Source organism: Varroa destructor, unplaced genomic scaffold (genome assembly GCF_002443255.2).
Source record: "Varroa destructor unplaced genomic scaffold, Vdes_3.0 BEIS01000005.1, whole genome shotgun sequence".
Classification (NCBI taxonomy): domain Eukaryota; kingdom Metazoa; phylum Arthropoda; class Arachnida; order Mesostigmata; family Varroidae; genus Varroa; species Varroa destructor.
In genome coordinates this window covers 10,895,397-10,920,331 of record NW_019211458.1, presented here as the reverse complement: position 1 = coordinate 10,920,331, position 24,935 = coordinate 10,895,397, and the positions used below count along the sequence as shown (strand labels likewise).

Genomic DNA, 24,935 nt, shown 5'->3' with positions numbered 1-24,935 from the left:
GCGCGCGACTTGATTGGTAACTTGGTGACTTATCAGTATCCGTTGATTGTCATAATGTTGTTATGCTTATATTCTACATGTGCTCCCCATACAAGCTGGACGGTCACATCTTTGGAGAACAAACTGGGACATCTTCGATTGATATAGCTATATGGAAGTGATGCGTAGAAGTCGCCACAGAAGGGAGAAATAGACTGACAGAGATCGCCTTAAACAGTTTAACATTAAGTGTATTTATTTATGGCAGAACTGTATATTAGTTGGAAAATTGGGACTTTCCATCAAACTTTTTTTCTAGTAATCAAGTTCATAACTTCATATGACATATGCCATAGACATACAGCATAGGTGGGAATGGATGCTTAGAAGGGCAGGGTTAAAGCGGCGTCCGTAGCGATTCGACTCTTTCTTGTGGAGCCCAAGTTCTGAAACTGCTCTCTATTTTGTGCTGCAGAAGAAACTATTGGCAATATAACGCCCTAAGAGGTTCTTTCTTTAGAAGCAGAACCATGGAAAACAGTGGAAGGTAATTTTCCTCAATTTATTATTATCATCATATTAGCGTCTACATTTATTGGTGATTGTCTATTTATTATGTATTACACTGCTACAAACTTACCGGTTGCGAGAAGTTGCGGGGAGAAGACAACGACAATTCGTGGTAAACGTGGTTCGGAATGGGAAAGATTCAAGCTACAAGTGTTGGCGTTTTAGGCAATTTTCGGTATGGAGGGAAACTAACGAACTAGATGCATTGGGACTGCAACTACAGAAGCGAGACGGATTATATAACAAAAGCGAAAATCAGGGAGTGTGAGGAAAGAGGTGACACAGAGTATCTTTGGCATCATGGCACAACAGCATAAAGGACATTAAATAGCCGTAGATCAGCACCTCTTGCTTTGACTGTGCCTGTACATAGGTGCTTCTGGAGTCAGCTACGACATACAACGTACATTGCTACATCGATATGTCTGTCTATAGACGAGCTATCTCATTGTCCATGTTGATGTTTGCTGAGGATTTTAAGACCGGTCTTTTTCAATAGCGAGCACCGGTAGCTGCGGGTGTGGCAGCGGCCTGCTGCGGGGCAGAGTGGCTCACCGAGCTGGAGTACGAGAAGGGTCCCCCGTACGGGTTGCCGGCTGGAGCGCCTTGAAAAGCAGCGTAGAGTACGGAAAATAAGGTAAATGAACACGGAACAATGGATGACCGTCAGAATTTACACTACGTGCCAAACGGACAAGATCTTAAATGAAAACCATACTTATTTATAAAGCTCTCTAATTTCTGCTTGAAAAAACTGGGGAAGATCAAGTCTAGCCAACGATACATTAACCTTATACAGTTTACATGACCACGGAAAGGGGTTATTATCACTAGTTCTAGGGATATTTTCAAAAATAGAAGTACCAGTTATTATTTCTATATTTGAGTGCATTTTACAAACCTTGGGGAGCAGCATACTGAGGAGCAGCATACTGGGGAGGAGCGCGGTACGAATTAGCGCCCGGAGCAGGGCCAATAGGAAATCCTCCGTGCGCACCAGAAGCGGGTTGTTCGTAGCCCTGGGGGACGGGGATCCTGAAGGCGGGGTTTTGCTGGGCGACCTGGCCCAGATTAGCAAATCCAGCGCCGGCAGCGGGATTGTGGGCTCCAAGCTGAGCGAGGTTGGGCAGCGGGTGTCCTCCCGCCGCTGGAGCGGCCGCCGCAGGTGGTGGTGGCGGTCTATAGCTGACGGCCTGTGGTTGCGGAGCGGCGTATGATGGAGCCGGAGGTGCACCGAAACCGGCTGGAGCTCTAGCCGAAGACTGTGGCTGGTGAGCGTGGTTCACCGAGTTAGAGAACTGGAACAGCGGGCCAGGCGGAACTGCTTGTTGGGGGGCACCGTACTGAGGTACGCCCTGATGACCTGCATATTGGCCACAGGCAGCGGCGGCTAGGCTGACAAGTACAACTGACTGCAAGAAGACAAATTGAACAGCGGTTAATTATTATTTGATGTACTGGGCTGCACGGAAGCACACGACAATTTATAGTAAAGTTACAGATCTGAAATCCTAAAATGATTCATACTTTTTTCATTTATACTATAACCAAGCCGCGCTGATTGTCCTTGCAATCCAGTTCCGTTTGAGCTTCAGTGGCGCGCGGTGATGTGCACCTGTAGTTCATCTCGCTACCGGATTTTACTACATAACGTGTTTGCGCTTAATCAAAAGCTATTGCAAAAAAACATCTATAATCAGACGTCTGGCTACCAGCACAAAATCAAGAATATTACGTCTAGCTTTGAACCTGAATCTCCTTGCTTGGTTCTAAAGTTCTCACTTCTTCGTACTTGTTCCTCAAGAGCAAATACGTGATCGATGCGCCATTACAGGGACTTGAAGAACCCAAAGATCGATTTCGTTGCAGTCTTGCAACAATGGCATTTTCCAACAATGAATTATATAAGCACCTTTCCAACAGGCGCTTCGAATCGTTGGTCGCATAGATAGAATACTAATTCTGTCTGTCATACCCTAGTAAATATTGCTTTATCATTACGTGAGAATTGGCTCGTATTATGAAAAAGCGATCGCTTCTTCTATGGCGTAGCTCTAGTCCTGTACTGCTAAAGAAAATGGCTTTATCAGGGAAACGATACGTTCCTTTTGTTTTTATTTCCAATATGGACGCTCGATAGCTCCAGCCGCCCCGCTGATTGCCGTTAACAACGAACTCAAGAAAGCTAATGATTGATTCTAGCTTAACCAGGTACTAGCGACAGGCTCATAAGCCGAGAGCTCGGTAGGTCCGACCCTGTCATCTTCTTCTACAGGCCTGCTGTGAACACGTTGGCAGACGACAATTGACAGCAGTTGCGCTGCCCGCTACTGTGCGACGTGAACGCCGAAGGCTCAAATAACACTTTCCGATGGATTTTATTTATGCCGTCGTCTATGTCCGCCTTTGCCGATGTGACGACCTGTTTAGCCTAGTTACGCCCCATATGCAGCGTAAATGCAGAACAGATGATGCATATGGAAAGGTAGGCCTGTGCATATAGACACTTGCTTGCTCTCCACTGCTAGTTCCTGCGGTGGCATTTTTCCACTAGGACGCCAGCTAACAAGGGACGCAGCCGACGGGCACCAACAATCGGTTCCTGCCTTGCATGGCTCTCTTTGTTCCCTGTAGCCCTACAGCCTAAAAATATCATGATCTCGCGCAATAAAGCATATGCATTGAACGCGTACTGGAATGGATCGAGTACTCGGCCAATGTATGCAATGTGACCATGCACTGGTACGTTTCTTTTATCTTTTCTAGAGGCCTTTTCGGCATAATACGACGGCCAGGGGAGCAGGATTACTGCCAGTGACGGATCGGCAGCTCTAGTTCCTCACTGGTACGTTGCTAATACGTTTCGCTGTAGAAATAGCAAAAGCAATTAAAGTACACTCAAAGCATGCTTCTCTCCGCCAGTTTTACTGACTTTGCCACCGACGTTATCCGACTATAACGTTTCTCACATATACCACATACGCGTCAGCCAACCTAAACTAAATTTTAAACGCTTCCTTCTAAGAAGGATTGTTGCGTCGCGTGCTTTTTTCATTGGCTACGTTCCGCGCTAAGCTTTTGTTTGCTTCTTTGTTCTAACAAATGGTGGCGTGTGGTGTATGCGCATCGAAGTATTGATCTGTAGGCGTATGCCCTGCATATTTATAGCCTTTGTGGTAATTACGCGCGTATGTGCACGGAGCTCGATAGTATGTGTCCATCGCAAAGGTCGCCCTATGCATATCATCCAGCGCGATACATGTATAGGCAAATGTATCTAAACGGCCATTAGGCAACGACCGCACGATCTCCTTATTTCTCTCGCATTACAGGCATTTTCCGGCAGCGTCTCTGTTGCTCCAACCGCTACGGCAGTCGCCGTGAGCTACGATACTCACGCGATGTCTATATAATGCAACCATTATGGATAGAGACAACTAGAACATATCGTAGACCGAACAGGAAGCCAAAACTCATTTTTACATGAAAACCAAGATTCAAGCGAGTAGAAACAGGGATATACTGCTCATCGCGCGTTCCGCATTAAGGGATCTGCTAAATGATATCGAACCTAATTAACGCGACGAGAAGCTAAGATGATAGCTGGGTCGGAATGTAATTTACTAATGATTTCAATACTTCGACTCCTATTACTAAGTCCTTCTGCCTTCGTATCTCTACCGACTATTGCCTTCCAAGCAGATCTTTAAAGTTTTTTTAAAGTTTAAAGACATTTAAGTATCATAGGTATTCATCAAACGAAGTCAAACGATTTGACACAGCCATCAAGCTTATCTTCTTCTCTGCTTTCGAAAACTTAATTACTTAAGGTATGACCGCTTTTTTGAACTAAAGCCAATATAAATTACTTTTTTTAAATCGATTATATTATCGGCCACTTAAAACCATTTGACCAACATAAACTTGGGACTAAAGGATAAAAAGGCTCACTTGGGTCCTCTCATTCCAATGGATGAAGTTCGAAGACATGTATCGGTTCTTTTTGTTGCTGGAGTTGCATACGGATTTATTTGTACAGGCCGGAAGTCCGGCAATAGGACGAAACGGTACAGAGGAGCGATAAGAAACGTTTTGACAAAGAGGAAGAAGTACACCGAAAGATGGTATTCGTTATTCTGACGGCATTGAAATAGATCGGCAGGCGGTCAATGAGATGAAGTTTATCGATTGTAATACCACAATAAGAGCTTTATAAAACTCGTGTGGCTGATATGATATACAAGACGATTAGGTGGCTTTAAGCAAATACGATTTAGCTCGTTCTATTCTTGGTCGCGTTGTGCTGACGATCGCAGAAGGATATTGAGCCGACCAACCAGTAGGACGCACATAGATCAAGCGTGTAATACTGAATTTTTGACTGACAATTGAATATTATCAATTATGTATTATAAGCGATAGTATGAAAAAGGAACTCTTATCTCGCTTTCGGACAAAGGCAATTCGACTTACTTCATCACGAGAGCGAATACTAAACCTATTTCTTATCTATGTGGATATCTATGTAGATAAGAAATAGGTTTAGTATTCGCTTCGACCGTCTCGTTTGACTGCTAACTAGACTGTGCTAAGGAGATAATAGGATAACTGAGGCCTATTATACCTTGGTTAAAAGAACCGAGCACAAACAAAACAAATGTGTGCCTAATTAAGCGCGACAATCAGTTAGCCAACTTCAAACTGAAAGCTGCCGATCGCCGACTAAACTCAGCCTAGGGATAACGTTAGGCCAAATTGGAGTACTTCTGTTGCACGAAACATGGCTACAGTAAACGGCTTGCGTCGATACATTTTCCACAGTAGAAGCTGATAGAAGCACTCAGAAATGCATACACAAAGACACAAAAGCTAACTTACTGCATCCTATCTATGTAAATAGGCCAAACGTGAACGTGCTCGATAATCAAAGCTTGAATCACTTCACCATATCGTCTATGCTGTCCTCGAGAGATCAACCGGAATGCCAATGGCGGCACCAAATGTCGTTGATACAATGTTTCGGATAACGGGAAGTATGTCCTAAACTTGTAGCTAATTAATCAATTCCTAGGCAATTACATAATCACACGTGCGTTACAGGAAGTTCTATTGCGGCACATCTGAAGTTATTCGAACACAGGGGTACAAGAGGATCTTAAGGTTGGCTTGTTTTTTCCGAAGCGTTCCCAATGAGAACGACCGGGTTATTCGTACGAATATACGATTCACATGTACGAACTAATTCTTCTAAGCAGAGCGCTCAATAGGTAGAGACACGATATGTCGTTCAGAGACTCATATTACCTCATACTACCTCATCGACTGCTAAACCATTAAACGATAAATTACGCTAATTCAATGGACCTCTGTGTTTCGTATTTTAAGCCCGGTAGCGTTGCTAGGCATTTTATTACACGGCTAGTTTTCAGCACGAACCAAAGTCGGTCTATGTCCGGGTTCGAACCTAGACCACAACATGCCCCTAAAGATTAGCAGGCAAATACGTTACCTACTAAGCTGTCACGTGTACGATTCAGTAGAATTGTCGTGCTGAACCTTGCCAGCTCACAGTAGTAGCACAGGTGTACTAACCAACAAAGAATTAAATATACAGCTATTTAATATTCAGTACAAATGACTAGTATATCTGGCTCGTATATCGTACACAGGCACACGCAGAAAAGCGTAACTACATAGGGCGCGGGGCAGACTTCGTTCTGTTAGACTTTTCTCACTGCTAACTCTTATCGACCGACCTACCTTGAACATGGTGAACAAAAATTAGTCTGTTGGACATTAGGGACCCTTCTTTTAAATGCGGTGGAGTCATGCCGTTTATGGCGACAGCCGGGGATCGTACACCACCTCACCCCGAAAGGCTGGTCCTTTGCAGCAGAGGCGAAGACGAAGCGTGAGGCAAGAGCCCTTCCCTTTGCCCTAATGGCGGCCAGTGGACGCAGTAACGACAGCAGCGGTCGCCGATACGACCAGTGGAGGGTCGCAATGTGCGCCATAAATTAACAAGGGATTGTTGGGGTAGCGGAGTTAGCAGTGGACGCTTGAAAAAAGGCACCACTTCAGAGCGCTACTAGTCTTATATTGACACACACATCAACGGCAAACCGCAAGAACGTCGCTTTCACAGTCACGCAGATACCACGTTGCAGCCGTAGGGTTAGACACTGCATAAGATAGAAGTTCAAAGCGTCTAATTGAACGACGCTGGTTCCTATACAATGTATGCTGCCTTCACCAGCAAACTAGCCGGGTTGTGCACGACCCTGGAGACGTGAAGTGATAATGTGACATTCAATGTCAGAATATTCATAATATTATCGCTATAGCCCATGTCGGGTCGTAGTTGCTGGGTTACGCCCCTGGAGTCCGCATTGCTGTAATATATTACGCTAATAGGTGTAATGGGCATCTTATAATACGAGTACTGCACTGCTGTTTGCGACATACTGCCACATGTTGAAGGTACACGTAGCGGCGATCTAGTTGGAATCTTTCACAAAGTTCAGAAATGCATCCATCTTGTTTGATCATAGGTTATCGAGTAATAATCGTAGTAATAATAACAAAAATCCCCTTAAAGGAAGTCAGTTCAAGTAGTGCTAGGGCCGATCGCGTGGTATCTTCCGAGTTTCGCTAAGATACTTTATTACTAACAATAGGCGGTACAGCTGTCGGTTCGATGGGGTGACAAACGGTTACCATTTGCGACAGTGGTGGCATTTTTGAGCTTTTATACCAGTTCAAAATAGGCATTCTACACAGTAATCAGGTCGAAACCAGAAATAGGTTAAGACGAATGCATCTTGTTTGTGTCATTAGGGCTATGTTGGTACAGCATAATCAATGTGTAATCCATTCCGGTTATTGCTATTTGGACAGTTTCTGTTGTACAGACATACCATCATTGCTATATTTGCTCTTATTGTCGTCATCATCAAAACGATTACATTAGCTTCGGCACTATCTTTCCCCTCGTTATCTTCGTCATCACGTTACTGTATTATTGCCTACGATATTGCTAAATGGTTGTCGAGTTGGCCAACCGCGGCAGAAGCCGTTCCCGGTGCTACCCCAACTTCTGCAAAGACGCTAATTACGATTATTTAGTAGTTGAATAACTCTATACCAGTTATTATGTCGCTCGACCTGGGCTTCGTTGGCCCGATCGAGAACCGGCCTCGTAATTGCCCCATGTGGCAACACCATCATCCAGCACTGGAAACAATCGTCGAAGAAAGTACGGGAGGAAGCGAGAGGGCCAACGAGATTGGAGCGAGCGAGCGGAGAGAGAGAGAGAGAGAGAGAGAGAGAGAGAGAGAACGGGCGGCTGTATCAGTGTGCACAAAGGCGTGCAGACAGGCAAGGCGACGGAGTGCTGGCTACAATCATGGCGGCAGTAGCGATAACAGAAACGGTAAAGCAACGTTTTTGTCACAATACGTAGATACTAGACGATATCTGTTGTGAGATGGTACGCCGATGGCGCTGTGTGACGCTATAAAAATAATCACGTCCACGTATTTCAATTCAACTGTGAAGTAGCTGTTGCGGTGTTAACATTATTTCAGTCACCACTACCAGCAATGGTCGGTGCTGATCTTCTGTTTTCTGCTATTTTTTATTAATCTGCAGGCGCTAGGGTAACCGCTAGAGTATGCCGCTGATTGTACAGGGGAGTGGTAATAAACGTTCTCACAACTGATATAAATCTTGTTGCTGGGTCATCGTATTATCACCGTTCTGGTGATCAGAGACGACAGGCGTTCATCACTTACGTATGATGTCTTCTTTTTCTGATAATATTATGAGCTAGATAGTGCGATCTGCTCATGCGATTATAGACTTTGCTCTTATATAGTTGACTACAGTAGAGACACTGTTTATCGGCCAATTCTTGCAATAAGACCAGAGAATTATACCGTTGATAATTTCACCGTAGCATCAAGGTGTACCATGTTGTACAGAGTGGCGTCATAATAGCGTATAGTGTACTTTTTTGTACGTTTGGCAGTTGCTTTCTATTTAGTCACGTTTTTCATTGGAAATTAGAGAGAGAGAGAGAGAGAGAGAGAGAGAGACAGAAATAAATGGATGATGACCAATTATAGCCAATTTCATCATATATAATAGAATGTATCTCTGAAGAACAAGCTTATTTAACTTATAAAATTCTGGTAAAAGCGTATATCCGCCCCTTTTGTCTTTAATTTTATAAAACATTGCAGCTATATTTGGGAATAGATACCTTTAAGATTTAAATGACAATAAAGCAATATATTACACACATAAATTATCGTAAGGGAATCAAAGTAAGTATATATAAAATTGTACGACATTGCGCATTATACATTGTTAGGTTAGCTTCTACGATTCTCAATTTAGCCCGCGGGCATTTGTAGTGTTCTTTAATTGTATCAATACACATCTAGAATCGTTATTGGAGTTTACGCTATTTCTCTTGCTCAGAGACTGACGATAACTAATTCTACGATGAAAGAACATGTTTGCAAAATATAAATATTTCCTTGAGTGGCTAAGTTTGTATATATAATCTTTTCCATAAGCACCGCCAGCTTCGTATCTGAAATCTGAAATCCGAATTAGTATCTGAAATCAGAATATTCAAAGTAAACGTATTCAAATAATACATTCCAAAACAAATCAAACATGTTGAAACTGTTTCAATACTGTGATTCTACTTTAATGCTAGACAGAGCGTTCCTTGGTTAACAATTATTAATGTTATTATATAACAGTATTATATAATTCGTATCGACAGGAACAGAAATTTGATTGTAGCTTGGCTCCTATTGTCTAAAGCAAGGAGACGCCGCTTAGAACAGAAGAAAGAAGCCATTACGTCACATTGCCGGCCGGCCGGCCGGCCGGTAAGACAATCGACAACTAGATGCCGGGTAGCAGCCTACAAAGAAAAATTTTGGGCACAAGGGCGGCAGATTTTATTTATCACGAAATATAGCATTCAGTAATAGGTATAGACCAGTACACAGACAGAGATTGGGACAGATATGATCAATATTTAAAATCAAATAACTGTATAAGTTAAGCAGACGAAATTCCAGGCACTTTTTTTGGGAATTATAGTAACTTGCGCTTAAAAAACAGACGTGAATGCTTTTCAACTTTGCACATTTTGTATTCATTTCTGCAACACAACCAACTGTAACAAATTCGCTAGCCTTCTAAATTGCAATTATTAGTTAGTGTAACAACTATTTATTTTCTTATTTATATCCAAATAACTTGTTTTTTTATTGGGCTTAAATAAAAACGACAGTAGCGTTAAGACCGACGCTTAGAAGTACAGATTGAGAGATAATATGTGGAGATTTTTACCCATATTTGGAACACTGCTTTTCATTCGTGTAAGCCTCTTATCACAAGCATAAGGGCATGAATATATATATATATATATATATATATATATATATGGATATACAATATATGCATATTCACAGAGTCATCCGCGTAGCGGTAGCGTTTCGTATGAGTCAAATCGAAGTCCAAAACTAAAAAAATATTGAGATCAAGCATAAACTTACGGAGGCCACCTGCAACCGTTTCACCTTTCAAACAATCTATTTATTTATGACGTCGTGCGACAACTGCATACACGTATGCAAATTGCACTTATAGCAACCTAAGCATCTACGGAGACTAAATTATAAGTTTAACAATGGCTCGATAGTGCAACATTTTTTTTAAGTGTGCAGGTCATCACATTTGCATTGGTAAATATCTTGTACAGTGCATTACGCGGTAGTCAGTACCCACTACACCCGAAGAGGTCCGCCCAAAACTTCTTCGTGTTCAAGAAATCTCCACTGTCAGTGACGGCAATGACTGCCAACGATTTACACGACGAACGAAATCTCCGGCAAAAACAAAATAAATTGACTATTTTGATTTGGAAAACAACTAAGACCAGCCGGTGGCAACCTCCTCCTCATATAAAATCAATGTCCTTCAACAACTAGAACGTGGACCACGCCGACGACCATGTGATTTCGGTGTTTAAGGCGTTATAGTATAACGTAATCGCCGTCATAATTATTACTGCAGCTAGCGTATTAATAAATGTGAAGTAGATGAAGTCGCATGAATCACTCTCTAAGAATTGCCTTCATTCAACTTTTCAGATTGACCGTTGCCAAATTACTGCCAGCTAACGGAAAAGTCTATGCGGATAGCTATCTGATAATATACTTTCCTCGTCTTTAGAAAAACATCAAAGACCCAGGTTTATCCACTGCCACGGCAAGCGTTGCCAGCAGATCGGATATAATTCGTACATTTACTCATATTTATCAATTGTCTATGAATCAGATTTCGATAGTGGTAGCAGCTGTTATCATTGCATTACAGGCAAGCATAGTTCGTGTATTTTTATTCACGTGAAACGTCTAGCTCGACAATCGGGCACGCCTACCAGTTTCTGTTAGAGCGGTCACCACCGTATGCAAAGACGGCCGATAGATCTTGTTTCTTAAAAAAAAATGAATACGTTATTGTTTACAATCATGTTAAGGAGTCAACAAACTTGGTAACTGATTGAAGGTAAGACATACATGGTGTATATATATAAACAAAAACGTTTTGACAGTGTTAAGCCAAAGTTGAAATATTTTCTTAATATGCATCTTATAGTAATAATACTACGAAAAACTGAATCTACGCTATTTTTATCATTGGCCTTCTATTGTTTTCCTGGTAACACCGTAGTCTCATGAGTGTAAGATTGTAGCAAGTAATTTTCGTATCCGTGAATTGAAACGTATCTGAATACCCATTATGGGAGTTTTGCGGAGGTAGACAGTGTGGAAATATACGAGAGGCGCGTTGAAATTTTTTATCCAGGTCCTCTCCAGGCAGCAATTAACTATGAATGTGGCGTCATAATGAAAAACGACGCATGTCAGATCGATTTCTTTCAAAGATTTGTTGTGATTTTTATTGAAGTATAAGCCCGAACGGATCGTTCGGTCAGGCAGTGGCTCGTAACGTACAATCTCTTGCCAATCCATCCAAACACAGAGTACGGTTCCCCTTGGCAGCAGTCTGAGCTTTGCCATAGACACCTGTTTTTACTTACACATTATCACTGCATGTTTTCGTCACTCGCGATTCAGAAACAGCTAGATTTCATTGCCTTTTGGTGAAGTTTCATAACGCAGTCGAGTAATTTTTCTGCGTCGACTTCCAAAAATCGAGTCCTTTGTCGCGGCGAGCTCCTTTAGCTGGTTCAGAACTATTTGATGGTCAACATACAGTATATCATCTCACGTCTCACGTTTCCTGTCACAATTTCATCAATTTCTTTCATAACTAATCAATTACAAAGAGATCAGTATTTTTCATATCGAAATTTCTAGAACGAAAGTGACCGAAGCATTTTTACGCCGTTTCCTCAACAATACATCTCGACTATAAAGGACACTATGTTTTTTATGCGCCTCCGTAGCATTCCTGCCTTTATCGTATCACCGTATCACTGTCAATCAAGTATTATGAATTTTACAAAAATTTCGCTTATCCTTAAGCCGCTCAATCTTGGTTTTGAATAAAACCATTTCAATTTTTAGTATCACAAGTTGCAAGTGACATTAATCTGACGCGGATCATGTTATCTAAAATATCCGATCTTTAAGCTATCTAGCTAAAAAATATCACAGATCAATATGGTAAGCCTGCCCGCTGGCCGTATCAGCACCTATCGCGCAAGGGTCCTTTCATATCATTATCTCGTTTCGTGTGCCGGCTAGTGCTGAACATTCAGTCAAATTCACCTTTACACTGACAAGGAGCATACAGTAATTATTAATGTTTCAAATCAGTAGCCGAGCCAACAGATATATGTACGCAACGGTGGCCTGCAGTGTCCTGCGCAAATATTACTGATCTATTCTAAAAATATCCAGGTGACATTGTATCGATGACTTCAAACTATGAATAGTGATTATGTAAACGTATTCCAATAAACTGTAAGTATATTTTAGCTAGTATCGGTCGGCTAAAACATGTATCGTCGTTTGTTATCAGGGGTCGTTTAGGAATGTATGCTATTAATGCAAAGAAGCAATATAAATATATGATGCTATGTTATTTTTCCATGATTTTTCGCTCAGAGACAGATCCTGCGTAATAAATACTGAATCGTTAATTTCGCCAGCGTGACAATTAAAAACGCAGTGTACATGTTTACAATGGCGTTTGTTTCTGCTAGCTATGTTTATGTACGCGTTAATCTGATTGTTTCGTCTACGACATTGATAAAGAAAGAAGCTTACAAATGTTTATATTTACACAGTTTGCTTAAATCTCCCGTTGTATTGGCCTGTTTTTTGTAATTCATCCATGATTTGGTGATCCTTAGCAGGACAAATAAAAGCTGAATCAATCGAGTATTAACTAAATCGAGCCAATGACCTGACAACATTATGCCTCGTTATTATAGAAATATTATTAACTATAACTGGAATTTTATTGCGACGTTCCGACAATGTATGTGACATCTTAGGTGGCCATCGATTCTCCCGTCTACTTAAACGTCAATTAGGAATAGAGGGTTTTCTTTTTGCATAGTGCGCGTCTGAGCGTGCGCGTAAAGAAAGCAAAATACGTGAGCTGCTATTTGTCAGTAAACAACAGGGTGTCGTATCGGTCGAGACGTGATGAATTCACATAAAACGAAATAAAAACGTACGGGCATACACCATTGAATTGCATGTCTGCTCAACCGCTCTTCTAGCAGGTCGACCAAAAATGGTGGAGGTTTTTTTTTAAATGGAACAGTTGCTCGTTGCTAAGAGACCCCTTGCTGATATTGTACTGTTAAAATGCTGTCCCATGATATTGAACGGTGGAACTAGCCGCGCACTCTACACAGAGCAAGAACGACCAGCAGACGCTTCCAGTTATGTTATCTTTGTAATATTCTTGTACCGAAAAGGACTACCCTAGAAATTCGTGTACAGCGACCTATCTCTCAAGCTAGACGTGTCAATTTGCAAGCAAATTTAATTTCTCTTTATTAATTACCTCATTCATGCAATGTATAGTAGCTAGCTAGATGCGTGTAGGCACAGCTGTCGCTGACGGCCACAAACGTTGCTTGGCTCCGTTGACTTTGGTTCGTTGTTCGTCATTGGAGAATCTAGGCGAGACGGCGAGCGGTGTTTGCTGGACCTGTTTTAGCCTAGATTCTTACCGTAAGCATCTGCCTCTCGCGCTACGGCGGGCTCGATCCGATCCGATTAGATCTGATCGATGTCGGCGTGAAAGGAGTGGTTCTACAACAAGACGTCAGGCAGCGTGAAAAAGAAAGGAACTAGGAGCGGGCAGCAGAGTGGCAGAGTATAAGATGTATGCCTGCTATTGGATCCAGTTAACGTACTAGAGGTATTTTGGTGCTTATCTATCTAGGCCGAGGCCAGCGGTAGGCACCGCCTAGGTCATAACCATGGGTAACAGCGAGCTCGTAAGAAATACAGACAAGCAAGTGTGCTATAGTGTGGTCGTCGGAAGTATATATGCAGGTCTGCAGGTTCGTGATGATGACTTGCGTTTCGTCTTGCGCCAAGAGCATTGCCGGATGTATTGAGGAGAATGCCTTTACGTGAGGCAGTGTACAATGGGTCTTTTACACTGATGCCCTTTTTCATGCGTATCTATCTTCCTTCGTACCGAGCGAGGTCAATTGAGAAATCTCATCCTGGGCGGTTGTCGATATGCGACCCCATGGATGAAACGTCAGTTATTGTTACTTAACAGTAATACGGATTAAACTAACACTAATGTAAATAAATCACGTTTGTTGCTCATATATTAATTTCAACCTATGCCATTAGGCATGTGCGGGTGATATGGTGTGCATTTTCGTGGGCCAATTCGCTCTATATCTCTATCTATATGAACATCCGCTGATTGTTAACAATGTCTAGCTGCCTAACAATGAAAGTCTTTTTCGGTTTTACCCTTTTTGATCGCGCCGTCGGCAGGTTTTCCTATAAATGTTTACCGGAAAAATGCTGGAACTGGTCCAAGGTAAAATGTCGCAAAATATTTTTTAATAAGACGGAAAAATCCCAAAAAAAACTGAGTTAACCCAACACACATAGCATGAAGCTCGACATTCTTAGTACCTATCAATAGCTTTTAACAAGCTGAGTAAAATACAATGCATTGATTGTGAGCTATTCTATGCACGTACAGGTAATGTTAGCTTTTTCCTAGAATAACATATATATCATTTGTTTCGCAAATCACCAGGCTAGTCCTAAACCGTCGTCTAGTTTTCGTCGAAAAGGTGAGAAACGTGACACTGAAAAATGTTGTAAATAAGCAAATTGCGTAACACAGAAGTGAATGTTTGGATGCTCCAACTGTTTGGATGCGAAAATATTTATTTTCGCTGCAGAAAATCCTAAATAATCGAAAAAAATAGGGCTAGTGCCGGACAAGACTTAGCTTCCCGTAAGGCGCTGGGATTTCGCTCAGCTCTGTCATATGATGTTCGCGCCTTCACTAGCATCTCATACTGTCGAAAATATATAAGTGAAGCTTAACTTCGATTGGTTGGCAGAATGAGAATCGGAGTGGCTGTGAATTAGTACTATCTATGTTTTAAGACGTATAGAATTACGAAAGCAAAGGTTATCGGAAGCCCCTACGGCTACTAAAATGCTCGAAATTTTGTACTTTATAAAAAAGAACTAATAGAAAAAGCACTATTAATATGCTTATGAGAGTGATATAAAGCCGCTTATGAGTGTCCTATATATATATATAAGGATAAAGGAAAAATAATTTCAGTGAACATTAAACAACGTTAGTGCACGTATATCAATTGGTTGAAAAGTTCAAAGTTAAAACATTCATCTCGATTTAAAATATTCTGGTTGTTCTATTGTACACGCAGTGATAGAGAGAGAGAAACAGTTGTTTACAGAATCTGGCTAATACAGTAAATTAAATATGATATGTTATATAGGTATAAATGGCTTAATGGCTTAAATTATAACAAGTTCTGTTGATCGGCGTTGTCATTAGCAGGCGTGACAAGGATAAGTTTGATTAATAGCGGCAGAGTAAGTCAAAATTGAGAAGTTCTATTTACTTGCGGAACTTTTCGTTGCTCGTGGAAGGATCGTAAGTAACGTGCGTCTTTTAAGTCAAACGACCTGTATTATAGATGATGTTATCTTGACGTAACCTCCTTGAAGTGTGTCAACCTGCGATAGAAATGAATTAACCTGACTCGTTTGATTTCGATTAAATAGGTTCCACTGAAGACCCAGCAATTTACTATTCCCGCATGCTATTTATTATTATATTTTTCATTTTTTGAATACAGGTTAGCCATAATGTGAAACATAGGGCTTTTGTTGTATTGCTCTGCATGCACGCACAATCCTACCCAAAAAAATCGTAGTTTCACTTAACTGTATAATCTGATTTTTAATTTTACCTATTCACATTGATCACTTGAAAAATTGGAAGCTATTTCTAATACCCAAAGCATTCGAGAAGTCCTCAACAGTTAGTTACTCCGCACACACATTCGCATCAAGGCTAGTAGAAACAACGACGAAAGTGTTCTCCGCCTCCAAAGAGGTGCTGCCATGCAGAGACTGCGACGTCTTCACCACGGACCCCTTTTTCTTTTGAAAGCGCTGCAGATAAGGACACTTTCGAACAAACATACGAATCAAACTCAATTCATTCCATCAGAGCAGCCCGCCCCGGCGCTGCTATCGCATTGGCGACTGCAGCGACATCCCACAAAGCGTCAGCTATCCAATGATACAATGTAAGACGTAAGTGAAGCGGCGAGCCTTTCGTTCTATGAGAGTTGCCACTTTTTTCTATCACTGCATCTCCATTCTCCTCCTGCGCGCTCAGCTGAACATCGGGGCAGGGGTAGCCAAGCTTTTCTTGACCGCCTGCCTGCTACTGTTAAATCGCCTGCGCGTGTCGATTTTATTGGTTAAAGCTGCATTGGGATTTTGGCTGGTTCAGCTCATTTTGCCGCTTCCTCATTTTGTAGAAGCTGTGTCGGTCTGGAGAGCTAAAGCAACAACGAAGTGGCCTATAGCAAGGTACACTCTTTATAGGCCTGAGATGCTCGGCTCCATCGCCAAATAAATCGCTGGCGTACACAGTCTCCAGCAGCGATGGAACGCGTGGTAATACATGGACACAGCGAAACGATACGACACGCACAGAAGATGAGGCATGGGGAGAAAAAAGCCCGATTTTTTTTTAAATGTAATAAAAAAAAATCATCGTATAGTGTTACTGCTAGCGGGTGGTGTTATAATGTTTTGCTGTGAACTGTGAGTGGCACGGCTAGTGATAGTAAAAATAAATGTTTTATTTTTATAATGATTAGGCAACAGACGATTGATTTCGATATTGATTCATTTTAAAATCACGAAGGAGCTTTAAAGTACGTAGCCTACCTTTAGAATATGATGTAAATGAGAAAACATGTATTAGCAACAAAATGTTAATATTTTTTATCGTTGATGTTTTGATTTTGTGCATTTATCGGCGTATTCAAAAAGGTCTTCTTTCTTCGTTGCCCCATGGTCACATACGTACCCTGCAAACTAATATACACACAAATACATTACCTTTATTCCATGTACATTTGACAGAACGGGTCAAACAGTAAAACGATTTTATCACGTACCTGTTACTACAATAAAAATATTCAGTATACCACCACCTCATTATTTTCAGAGTCAAATTAGACTCAAACAGGTGTCAAGCAATGGCGTCAACACAGAATCAGTTTATATGCGAAACGGCATATCGATGGTGGCTCACACATGCGTTATGTAAGTTTAAATAAAGCGTAAGTAGTCAGAAGCGGAAGGCAGAAGATCGTTGATTAGATTTGTCGCTGAATATTCTCGTCAAGTATTATAGGCAATACTTAAGTTAAGCAGAAGTAATTGAGGTGAGAAGAAAAATCGTTACCAGTTAAAACGATGCAAGTTCAATACGGCGCTAAACAGCGGGTGAATTCGACAAATGGTATTTCATGCTTGATCGTTTTCAACCGATTTTAAATGAATTAATCGGCCTATTTTGTAAGTAGGATAACTGAGCCTTGGTAAATGAGGCCCATCGAAATTATGAATATTGATTCCTATAGGGATTAAGTCTGATCCAGTTTATCTCTCACAGCTAGGGGCGAACATGCCTCTAAAAGATTAGCTTAGTTAGCTAATATACATATATATACACATATATATATATATATGCCGTATTTAACTATTGCAGATGAGAGCTACTTCAGTGTGTTATTATTTATTTTATTTTAATAGCGGTCGAGTTCATCGATTTACTTTTATCAAGCAGTATTAAAACGCTTGGACAAAGCAATAGATGGATGCGCAGCATTTTGGCAACTAAATAATAAATTGGCATATTATCCTATTTCGTCCTCGAACAGAGCTTCGCTCGGCCGCACAACAAGAAGTAATGCCAACGTTGACCCCTAGCGTCGACACTGCTTAACGTAAGTTGATAACTAGACAACTTGTTGGTTACCATATGAAACGGTTTTCATCATAAGCCGCTGCGGTAAAGATGTCGACAACTAACTCAACTTAATTTGACCTTTTTTCACTCCTCTAAAACAACCAGTTTCTGCACGTAGCCTACACGAAGAGTAGCCTCAATTTTTCTTTCAAAATACCCAAATTTTTTCTATTTAACAGACAACTGGGAGCTCTCGAAGCGCAAACCGACTGGTGCCAGCACACACGGATTTCATGAATCGAAATGAAGGTATATCAAAAACGATTCATGCCAGGAATTAGATGGGGTTGCAGGAAAAGAAAAAGAGATGGAAAGCCCTCTCGATCTACCATCAGGCTTAGTCTCAAGATCTCGGTTGAGGCGACGTATTGCCGTACCTCATGCACTAACGAAAATTGTAGCCTCGAGACTATGTCATTGCAAATGCACACCTGGTTTTGTTGCGGGATCCCGGGAAGGACAGACCAAATTGCGTGTGGGTTTGGAGCAACTTTTTCTTTTTAGGCAGGCTCCAGAGACCATCGTCTCAGACTGAATGAAAGGCAAACGTGAAGGTTTACCGACAATAAGATGAATAGCTGTGGGAGGAGTCGATCAAGGCTCTGTAGTCGTGATTCAGTATTTTCTAATTAATATACGAATACATATTTTCTGCATACTTTTTTTTTTTAAATACCGTATACCTAGAATTTTATTTTGGATAACCCCACTAATAATTTGACATTTTTATTGATTAAAATGTGTTCTTCAAACGGATTTTGGAGACCATCAAACGGCAACGAAAAACACTTTTTGTGTATGTTGGGGTTACTTTGTGTCTCACAGACGCTGTTGTGCTGTTTACAGTGATAGTGCAGTGTACGGTTGCTCCCTGTAGATGAACTTTACGCTCTATCTACAGAATCGAACGTTCAGATTAGAATACATGTATATAATAAGTGAAACGATCTGATCGGTCAGTCTACAAAGGGCGGCCATAGTCAGAGTCACCGAAAGGCAAGCAAAGGCAGGAACAGAAATGCTGGTATACACATCTACACACGCAAGCTTTTCTACCCGAATATACTCTTATATATAATTCTACTTAGGGACACAGCAAGAAACACACATCGGGAAATCGTTTGCTTCTTTTTCTTGCTCTATTGTTTTCCGGTCAGTCCACTGCCGTCACTGCCCTTATTTCTTGACCCTGGCGACTGGAGCGGTCATGCGTTCAATTCTGGATAAAGACTTCTGGCTATGTACAACATATAAGTGCCTCTTGAATGTGCCACAGTGGAAACCGGTTCCGACCCCCCGTCCCCCCAACTCCAACGCTCTTTTCTGATCTGACATTGTGTAACGAGTGCCCTCTGGGAGTGGCAATATTGTCGGCCTATCTAGATAGAAACTACTGACCAATAACAAAGTTATGCAAAGCAACACCAGAGAAGAGTTGGTAGCGGTGCGCCAGTTACACCTCCCTCCCATTGCTTACCCTTTAGATATCCCGTATCTCTGCTACATTCGAGAAGAAAATAACGCACGTGCTGTGCGGTGAGCGTTTCAACACCAAGAACGTGTTCCACCGCATCGATGGCACCCATTTTTGCGCAGGAAAGTTACACGGTATGGATTCCCTTTGGTGCTGACTCCTGCTGATAGAGCTTTTATCAGGTCATAGTAGAGCCCGAGAGAGATGTGACGACGTTTAAACAACTATATTATGCAGAAAGAGAGTTCAATGTCTATCCCACAAGTTGAGATAAAGTCCAATGCAATAACTGAAACAATTTTGTAGAAGTTGCACATATCTCTGTCCTCTATGAAGTGTAGTTTTTGTAGTAATTATATAATTTCTGTTATATGTGGCTAACAAACATTTTGTTCGTTGCTATTTTCTAAGGTTAGCGTACAAATGAAGTAAAATTATTATTAATTGTGTTTAGTTTATGTGTTCTGTATTTGACTTATTGTCTTCAGCAATAGATATGCTTGAAGGCGGATCGCGAATCGCTAGAGCTGCCCTGGCCGCGACCAGTTTGAGTGCATAGATGGTCTTTGGGCTTACGTTATGTATGTATTTCTCTTCCTGTGTATAAAATCGTATGGAAGTATTCTAAATGCAGATACGAAGCTAACACCTCAAAGGGAAATAGTAATGGTATCGTAAATAGCTTCGAAATCAAGCTAATAATATTCAAAGCTTCAGATCACCCTGCACGCATATATTATGGCATTCATGTCAAGCACGGTTCTGGTAGCAGACTTTCAAAGAAAACACAATAAGATTTTCCTTTAGGTTATTTCACAAAGAAATGCTCAATGTATAGAATGAAGACTTGTTACTCGACTCGCCTGACTTCGTGCTACTGTGCAAGAGTACTGGTATGTAAAGATAAAACGTACTTCAAAGATGGTGGAGTTGTCTAAAAGATAGTTCTTTCAGCCGCACTTGAATTCGCAGTTGAAAAATATACGTTTTGTGAGTCATAAAACACTTTATACGGCATAATTTTGTGGCGATGTATATGAAATTATATGTGCCAATTATTTCACATTGCCAAGAAGCACCGTCAATGGAATAGTATACGCATCAGGGAACCTTTTTTAATTAGAACACTTTTAAGCATAAAAAATATGGCAGATACGGCTCTCGTATTCTGCGAGGATAGGAAATAAAAGCGTCTGTTCTACTACAAAAAAAAATTAAACTTACAGCAGATAAAAACGCTATAATAGTGAGATTAAAACAACTCAAGGTATAAAGGGGTAACGATGAAATATTTGTTATAATTTTATTGGTGCGTTTTTATCCATGCGGTAATAGGGTACGTTTGCGTAAGCCGTAAGAAGCGTGACGACGTGTCTTTTCATTCGGTTTAAAAGAAGATTAGTCGCATCGCACGTAGCTTGTCTGTTTTGCTAACACCAATACATTCAAATATATGCGCAATCAATTGAAGTATATCTCTGTCTTGAAGCTTAATTCCTGATTTAAATTTGACAGGTCACGGTTTACACACGATATCCCCACGTGTTTCTTTAGACGAAGTACGCAGTTGTGGTGATATATACTTGAGTGAAAATGAAGTTCTTCATACTAGACGGACGCATCATCTGGCATCAAAAAGGCATCTAAAGTGAAAGACGTTGGTATATATATATATTTTTTGTCGTGTTCATTGTGTCAACTTTACATTTAAATCTGCCCAAATGCCTTGCCTAGATTTAAGTTTTTCGAAGCTAACCACTTGTGTACTGGCCATTCATTCTGTGAAAAGCGTGCGCTCATGTGGATCCTAGCTCAGTCATGGGCAAAGGTGACGTGCTGCTTGGAGCGAAGATGCGTGGCGTGAACTCCATCATCTGCGTAACAATTAGTCAGCTTCGCATGACTGATGATAGACGTCCTTAGAGGTGTCTCGTAGACACTTGGCAAGGGATCATTTTTCCTGAAGAGTAATAGTTATTTGATGTGATCTGTTCGATATCTTTTATTGTGTTACGGTTCTGAATCCAAATTATGGCTCAATTCCCTTTGATGCCAAACCGCACTACGATAAATTTGACCCGTGACTTCGCTGCCATCATAGACGGCAGAAAAGCTATACACACATCGATCATCATTAAAGTTAGCCCTTTCAGTTTCCATTTTTCAAGCGTGAACGATCAGCGAGCTATTATAGTGGTAAGCTCGAAGTACGTTGCAATCGAAGTATATTGCCTCGTAAATGGGAAGTTTCGGTATGTTGATAGAGACCTCGAACCAACCATACTGCTGGACTCGCTTGTAGGCATCTCTTTCAGCTATTATATATTTTTGACTTGATAATAATCTGGCAACGCTGATGATTGCTCCATGATGGTCAGCACGCTTCCTGTCCATCGTTATTATATGAACGCACTCAGAGCGGTGTGCCTTAGCCATCGAGACGCCGCTGTGCCTATCTCTGCCCATACATTATATACGGCTCAATGGAGCAGTGCAACGATAAAACGAATACGTGCTAGTTCTATTTAGAATACAGCATTCACTAAATGCTCACGAACGATCAACGGATAAATCACGAACGAAAAACGGAGAAATTTTGCTTGTCTGTCTATAGTTGTCCTAGTAAATATCATATGCATATAACTGCTTGCCGTTAACGGTAAACGGTATATAGCGTGACTGGTCACCGCACTCTTGGATATAGACAGTCAATAACTACTGTAGATCGTCATGCAGATTCATCTCGTAATCGTCGTCTGACTGTTATCCGTAGATTGGCTGAAATTTAACGGTAACCTATACAAATCTATTATGTGAAAGATGAGGAGGGCCTGTAACGGAATTATATTGGTAACTTGAGATGTGTGCATCTTAAGTTACCAACTGAGTTTTTATGTTGATTCGATTAGATGCATTATTACTCGTAAATGCTAATGGTTTATTTTGCCTTTATTTATGTCGCAGACAAATAAGAGAAAGTAGCATTCTAGAAGCACCCGTCGCAATACCTTTATGGCTTATAGTGAAGCTTCAGTGTCGCCGAATATGACGCTATGTCAAATGTCTAGTTGCGATAGGTCATTGCAATAAGTTCCTATGGAACATTTTGCGACTTTTTGGTAGCACTATAGTAAGAGCTGGAAAATTACCTCTTAATAATGTCCTCAACAAAAGGGTGCATATATAAGAAAGGAGGATCGAAATGTCCCCAAGCTACTGCACTGTTCTACCTCACAGCAAACGATAGGTGATCCTCGCGGCCGATTTTCAATAGACCTGTTTGTATCTGCGGTAGAGGGCTATATTCAACAGGATTAAACTCGCACATCAGCGCAGACGCTGTTGGAAGATATTGCTATCATTATATCGTCTTAGTTAGACCTTGCTAGTCGAGTCTAATGTAAAGACAACACTGGTAGAACAATTGTCTGTGAAGAATTCGTGTATACTAAAAACCTTAGAAAATAGGCTGAGCCCTTCTTAACGACCTGAGAAGCCCTAAATAACGTATTCGAATGGGGCGATATTTGGTCTCCTTCAAAAAGCCAATAATTGCAGACAACGGTTTCACTTCTCCGAGTGAAATTCAACCACCAGTTGGCTACGTTATCAGGAGCCGAGAATGTCCGGTAATTTTTTTTGTTTTTGGAACACTTATTTTGTCACTATCGGAATATCTGATTGGCTAAGATTGATCAACAGCCATACTAAGAGGTCAGTTAGATCACAGCCCGTCTTCCCTTGCTTTTGGCCATACCTGTTACTGACTGACAGAGTTTCGTTATAAAACTATACTGAAGTCATAGAACACACGATACAATAGCAGTCAAGCATGGATTCGTTTCTGATTTTAATTAATTAAAGATTAAAGTTTGAAACGGAAATGACAAAACAGTTTAATAATCTAAGCACGGCATACAACGTAAATTACCAAGTTACAAATCACACCGACGAAACAGCACCGAACTACTAAATTACCCGAGTCAAAGGGGTATGAACTTAACAACATTGAGTTTTTATGTATCCTAGCTTAATAAATCAAATTAGTAAAAAAACTAATATTTTTATAGTAACATCAGTAAGAAGCGTTTATTCGTCTGATTTTGTCCCGGATTTCGCAATATTGGATATACACCTATTCACTAGATTAGTAACAGGTGCATGCTGTACGTGTTGAGGTAAACTTGGAACTGACGACTCTCTTTCTCTGATTTTCTGCCGACAGGTAAGCACATATATATAATGATATTTAGTCACTTCGAGTTCTCTGCTATACCATTGGACGGCCGCATACAGAACGCGCGTCTAAAAACGTCCTCTTTGCCGCTCTTTTTCTCTCTATTAGCAATAAGGACCAGAGTTTAGCGGTAACAAGTGGCGATAACAAGCCCCCGCAATGGACGTATACTTAACAACGGTAAGTTGAATGTCACGCAAACAACGAAATGAGTTTGATCTGATCTGCTCGTTAGTAGGCTGGTAATCTATCGGACAGGAATAAAAGAAAGAGGCGGCAGCTTGCAGAGAAGGTCGCTCCTAAAGCCCAAACAAAAAGCCTGCGCAGGACAGGTAATTGGCATATCGATGCCGCCCCAGAATATAAGAAGATTGCTTTATTACGTCTGCCAATGGCGCCTGTTCTACCGTATTTCTAAACTAAACACGATTATTTCTAAACACGAACCTTTCTGACATTGCTAACAGAAATTAGAAAGTAAACAACTAGTAGTGCTATTACAAGTAGGACTACTACGCCAACACAACTCACAAAACCAGTATTTCTTGGCTGCCATTGTTGTTCGGAAATCGGTCACGATATTTTTTTTACTGCCTGTACACTTCCATAAAACGCCGATTAGATTTCAGCGGCGAACATTTTCCTTGCTCTTGTCAAGATTCCCCGGGAGATCGGGGTCTGAGATCCGAAATTGAAGATGAAATATATACAAGTACAGCGAAACAAAATTCGAAAGATATCCAATGATGTCTACTCAGGAAAGGGGCATTCGTGTTTGTTCCATTTCGTTTTCCATTTGTAAACGCGTTTTCATCCGATAGTTCGTTTTCTCGACGCGATTTAAAAGAAAAAACCGTTATGGCTTCTGCGAAGCAGAAGTGGACTCTTGTCTAAAATTGGGAGATAGACATAGCCTCCGTATTCTCTCGTTTAAAAAATCGCTACGCTAGATAGTGTAACATTAAGGTAGAGTTTAATGAAATGCAGGTTTTTTCGGGAGTATAAAATCTAATCTTTACAATTGACTTGAGAACGAAGGTTTTCCTTTATACGGCTTGTCCGTTACGCACTCTTGCAGTTCTGGCT

At 41.0% G+C, this 24,935-nt stretch overlaps 2 protein-coding genes and 1 long non-coding RNA gene across 7 annotated transcripts in view; 1 reads left to right on the top strand and 2 right to left on the bottom strand.

The window, feature by feature from the left end:
• The window catches only part of LOC111250607 (5-hydroxytryptamine receptor 1-like), a 287,617-nt gene that overhangs the window by 210,534 nt on the left and 52,148 nt on the right, over positions 1-24,935 (top strand). The window lies entirely within an intron of this gene.
• On the bottom strand, positions 528-6,455 carry LOC111250608 (uncharacterized). Of its 3 annotated transcripts, none has more exons than XM_022806013.2 (3): positions 6,310-6,455; positions 1,451-1,961; positions 528-1,154 (listed from the first exon to the last, which is right to left on the bottom strand). In XM_022806013.2, exons 1-3 carry the CDS (start codon positions 6,316-6,318, stop codon positions 1,042-1,044), a joined length of 633 nt encoding a protein of 210 aa, XP_022661748.1. In that variant the 5' UTR covers positions 6,319-6,455; the 3' UTR covers positions 528-1,041. The 3 variants fall into 3 exon arrangements, with proteins under 3 accessions (XP_022661748.1, XP_022661746.1, XP_022661749.1); XM_022806011.2 differs by lacking the exon at positions 6,310-6,455 and adding an exon at positions 4,501-4,980; XM_022806014.2 differs by lacking the exon at positions 6,310-6,455 and adding an exon at positions 2,077-2,100.
• Positions 11,502-16,857, bottom strand: LOC111250609 (uncharacterized). 2 transcript variants are annotated; one of them, XR_015328529.1, is made up of 4 exons: positions 16,100-16,857; positions 15,704-15,818; positions 13,627-14,299; positions 11,502-11,883 (listed from the first exon to the last, which is right to left on the bottom strand). It is a non-coding gene; the product is annotated as an uncharacterized LOC111250609 (long non-coding RNA). The 2 variants fall into 2 exon arrangements; XR_002673433.2 differs by lacking the exon at positions 11,502-11,883 and having other exon boundaries at positions 11,898-14,299; positions 16,100-16,852.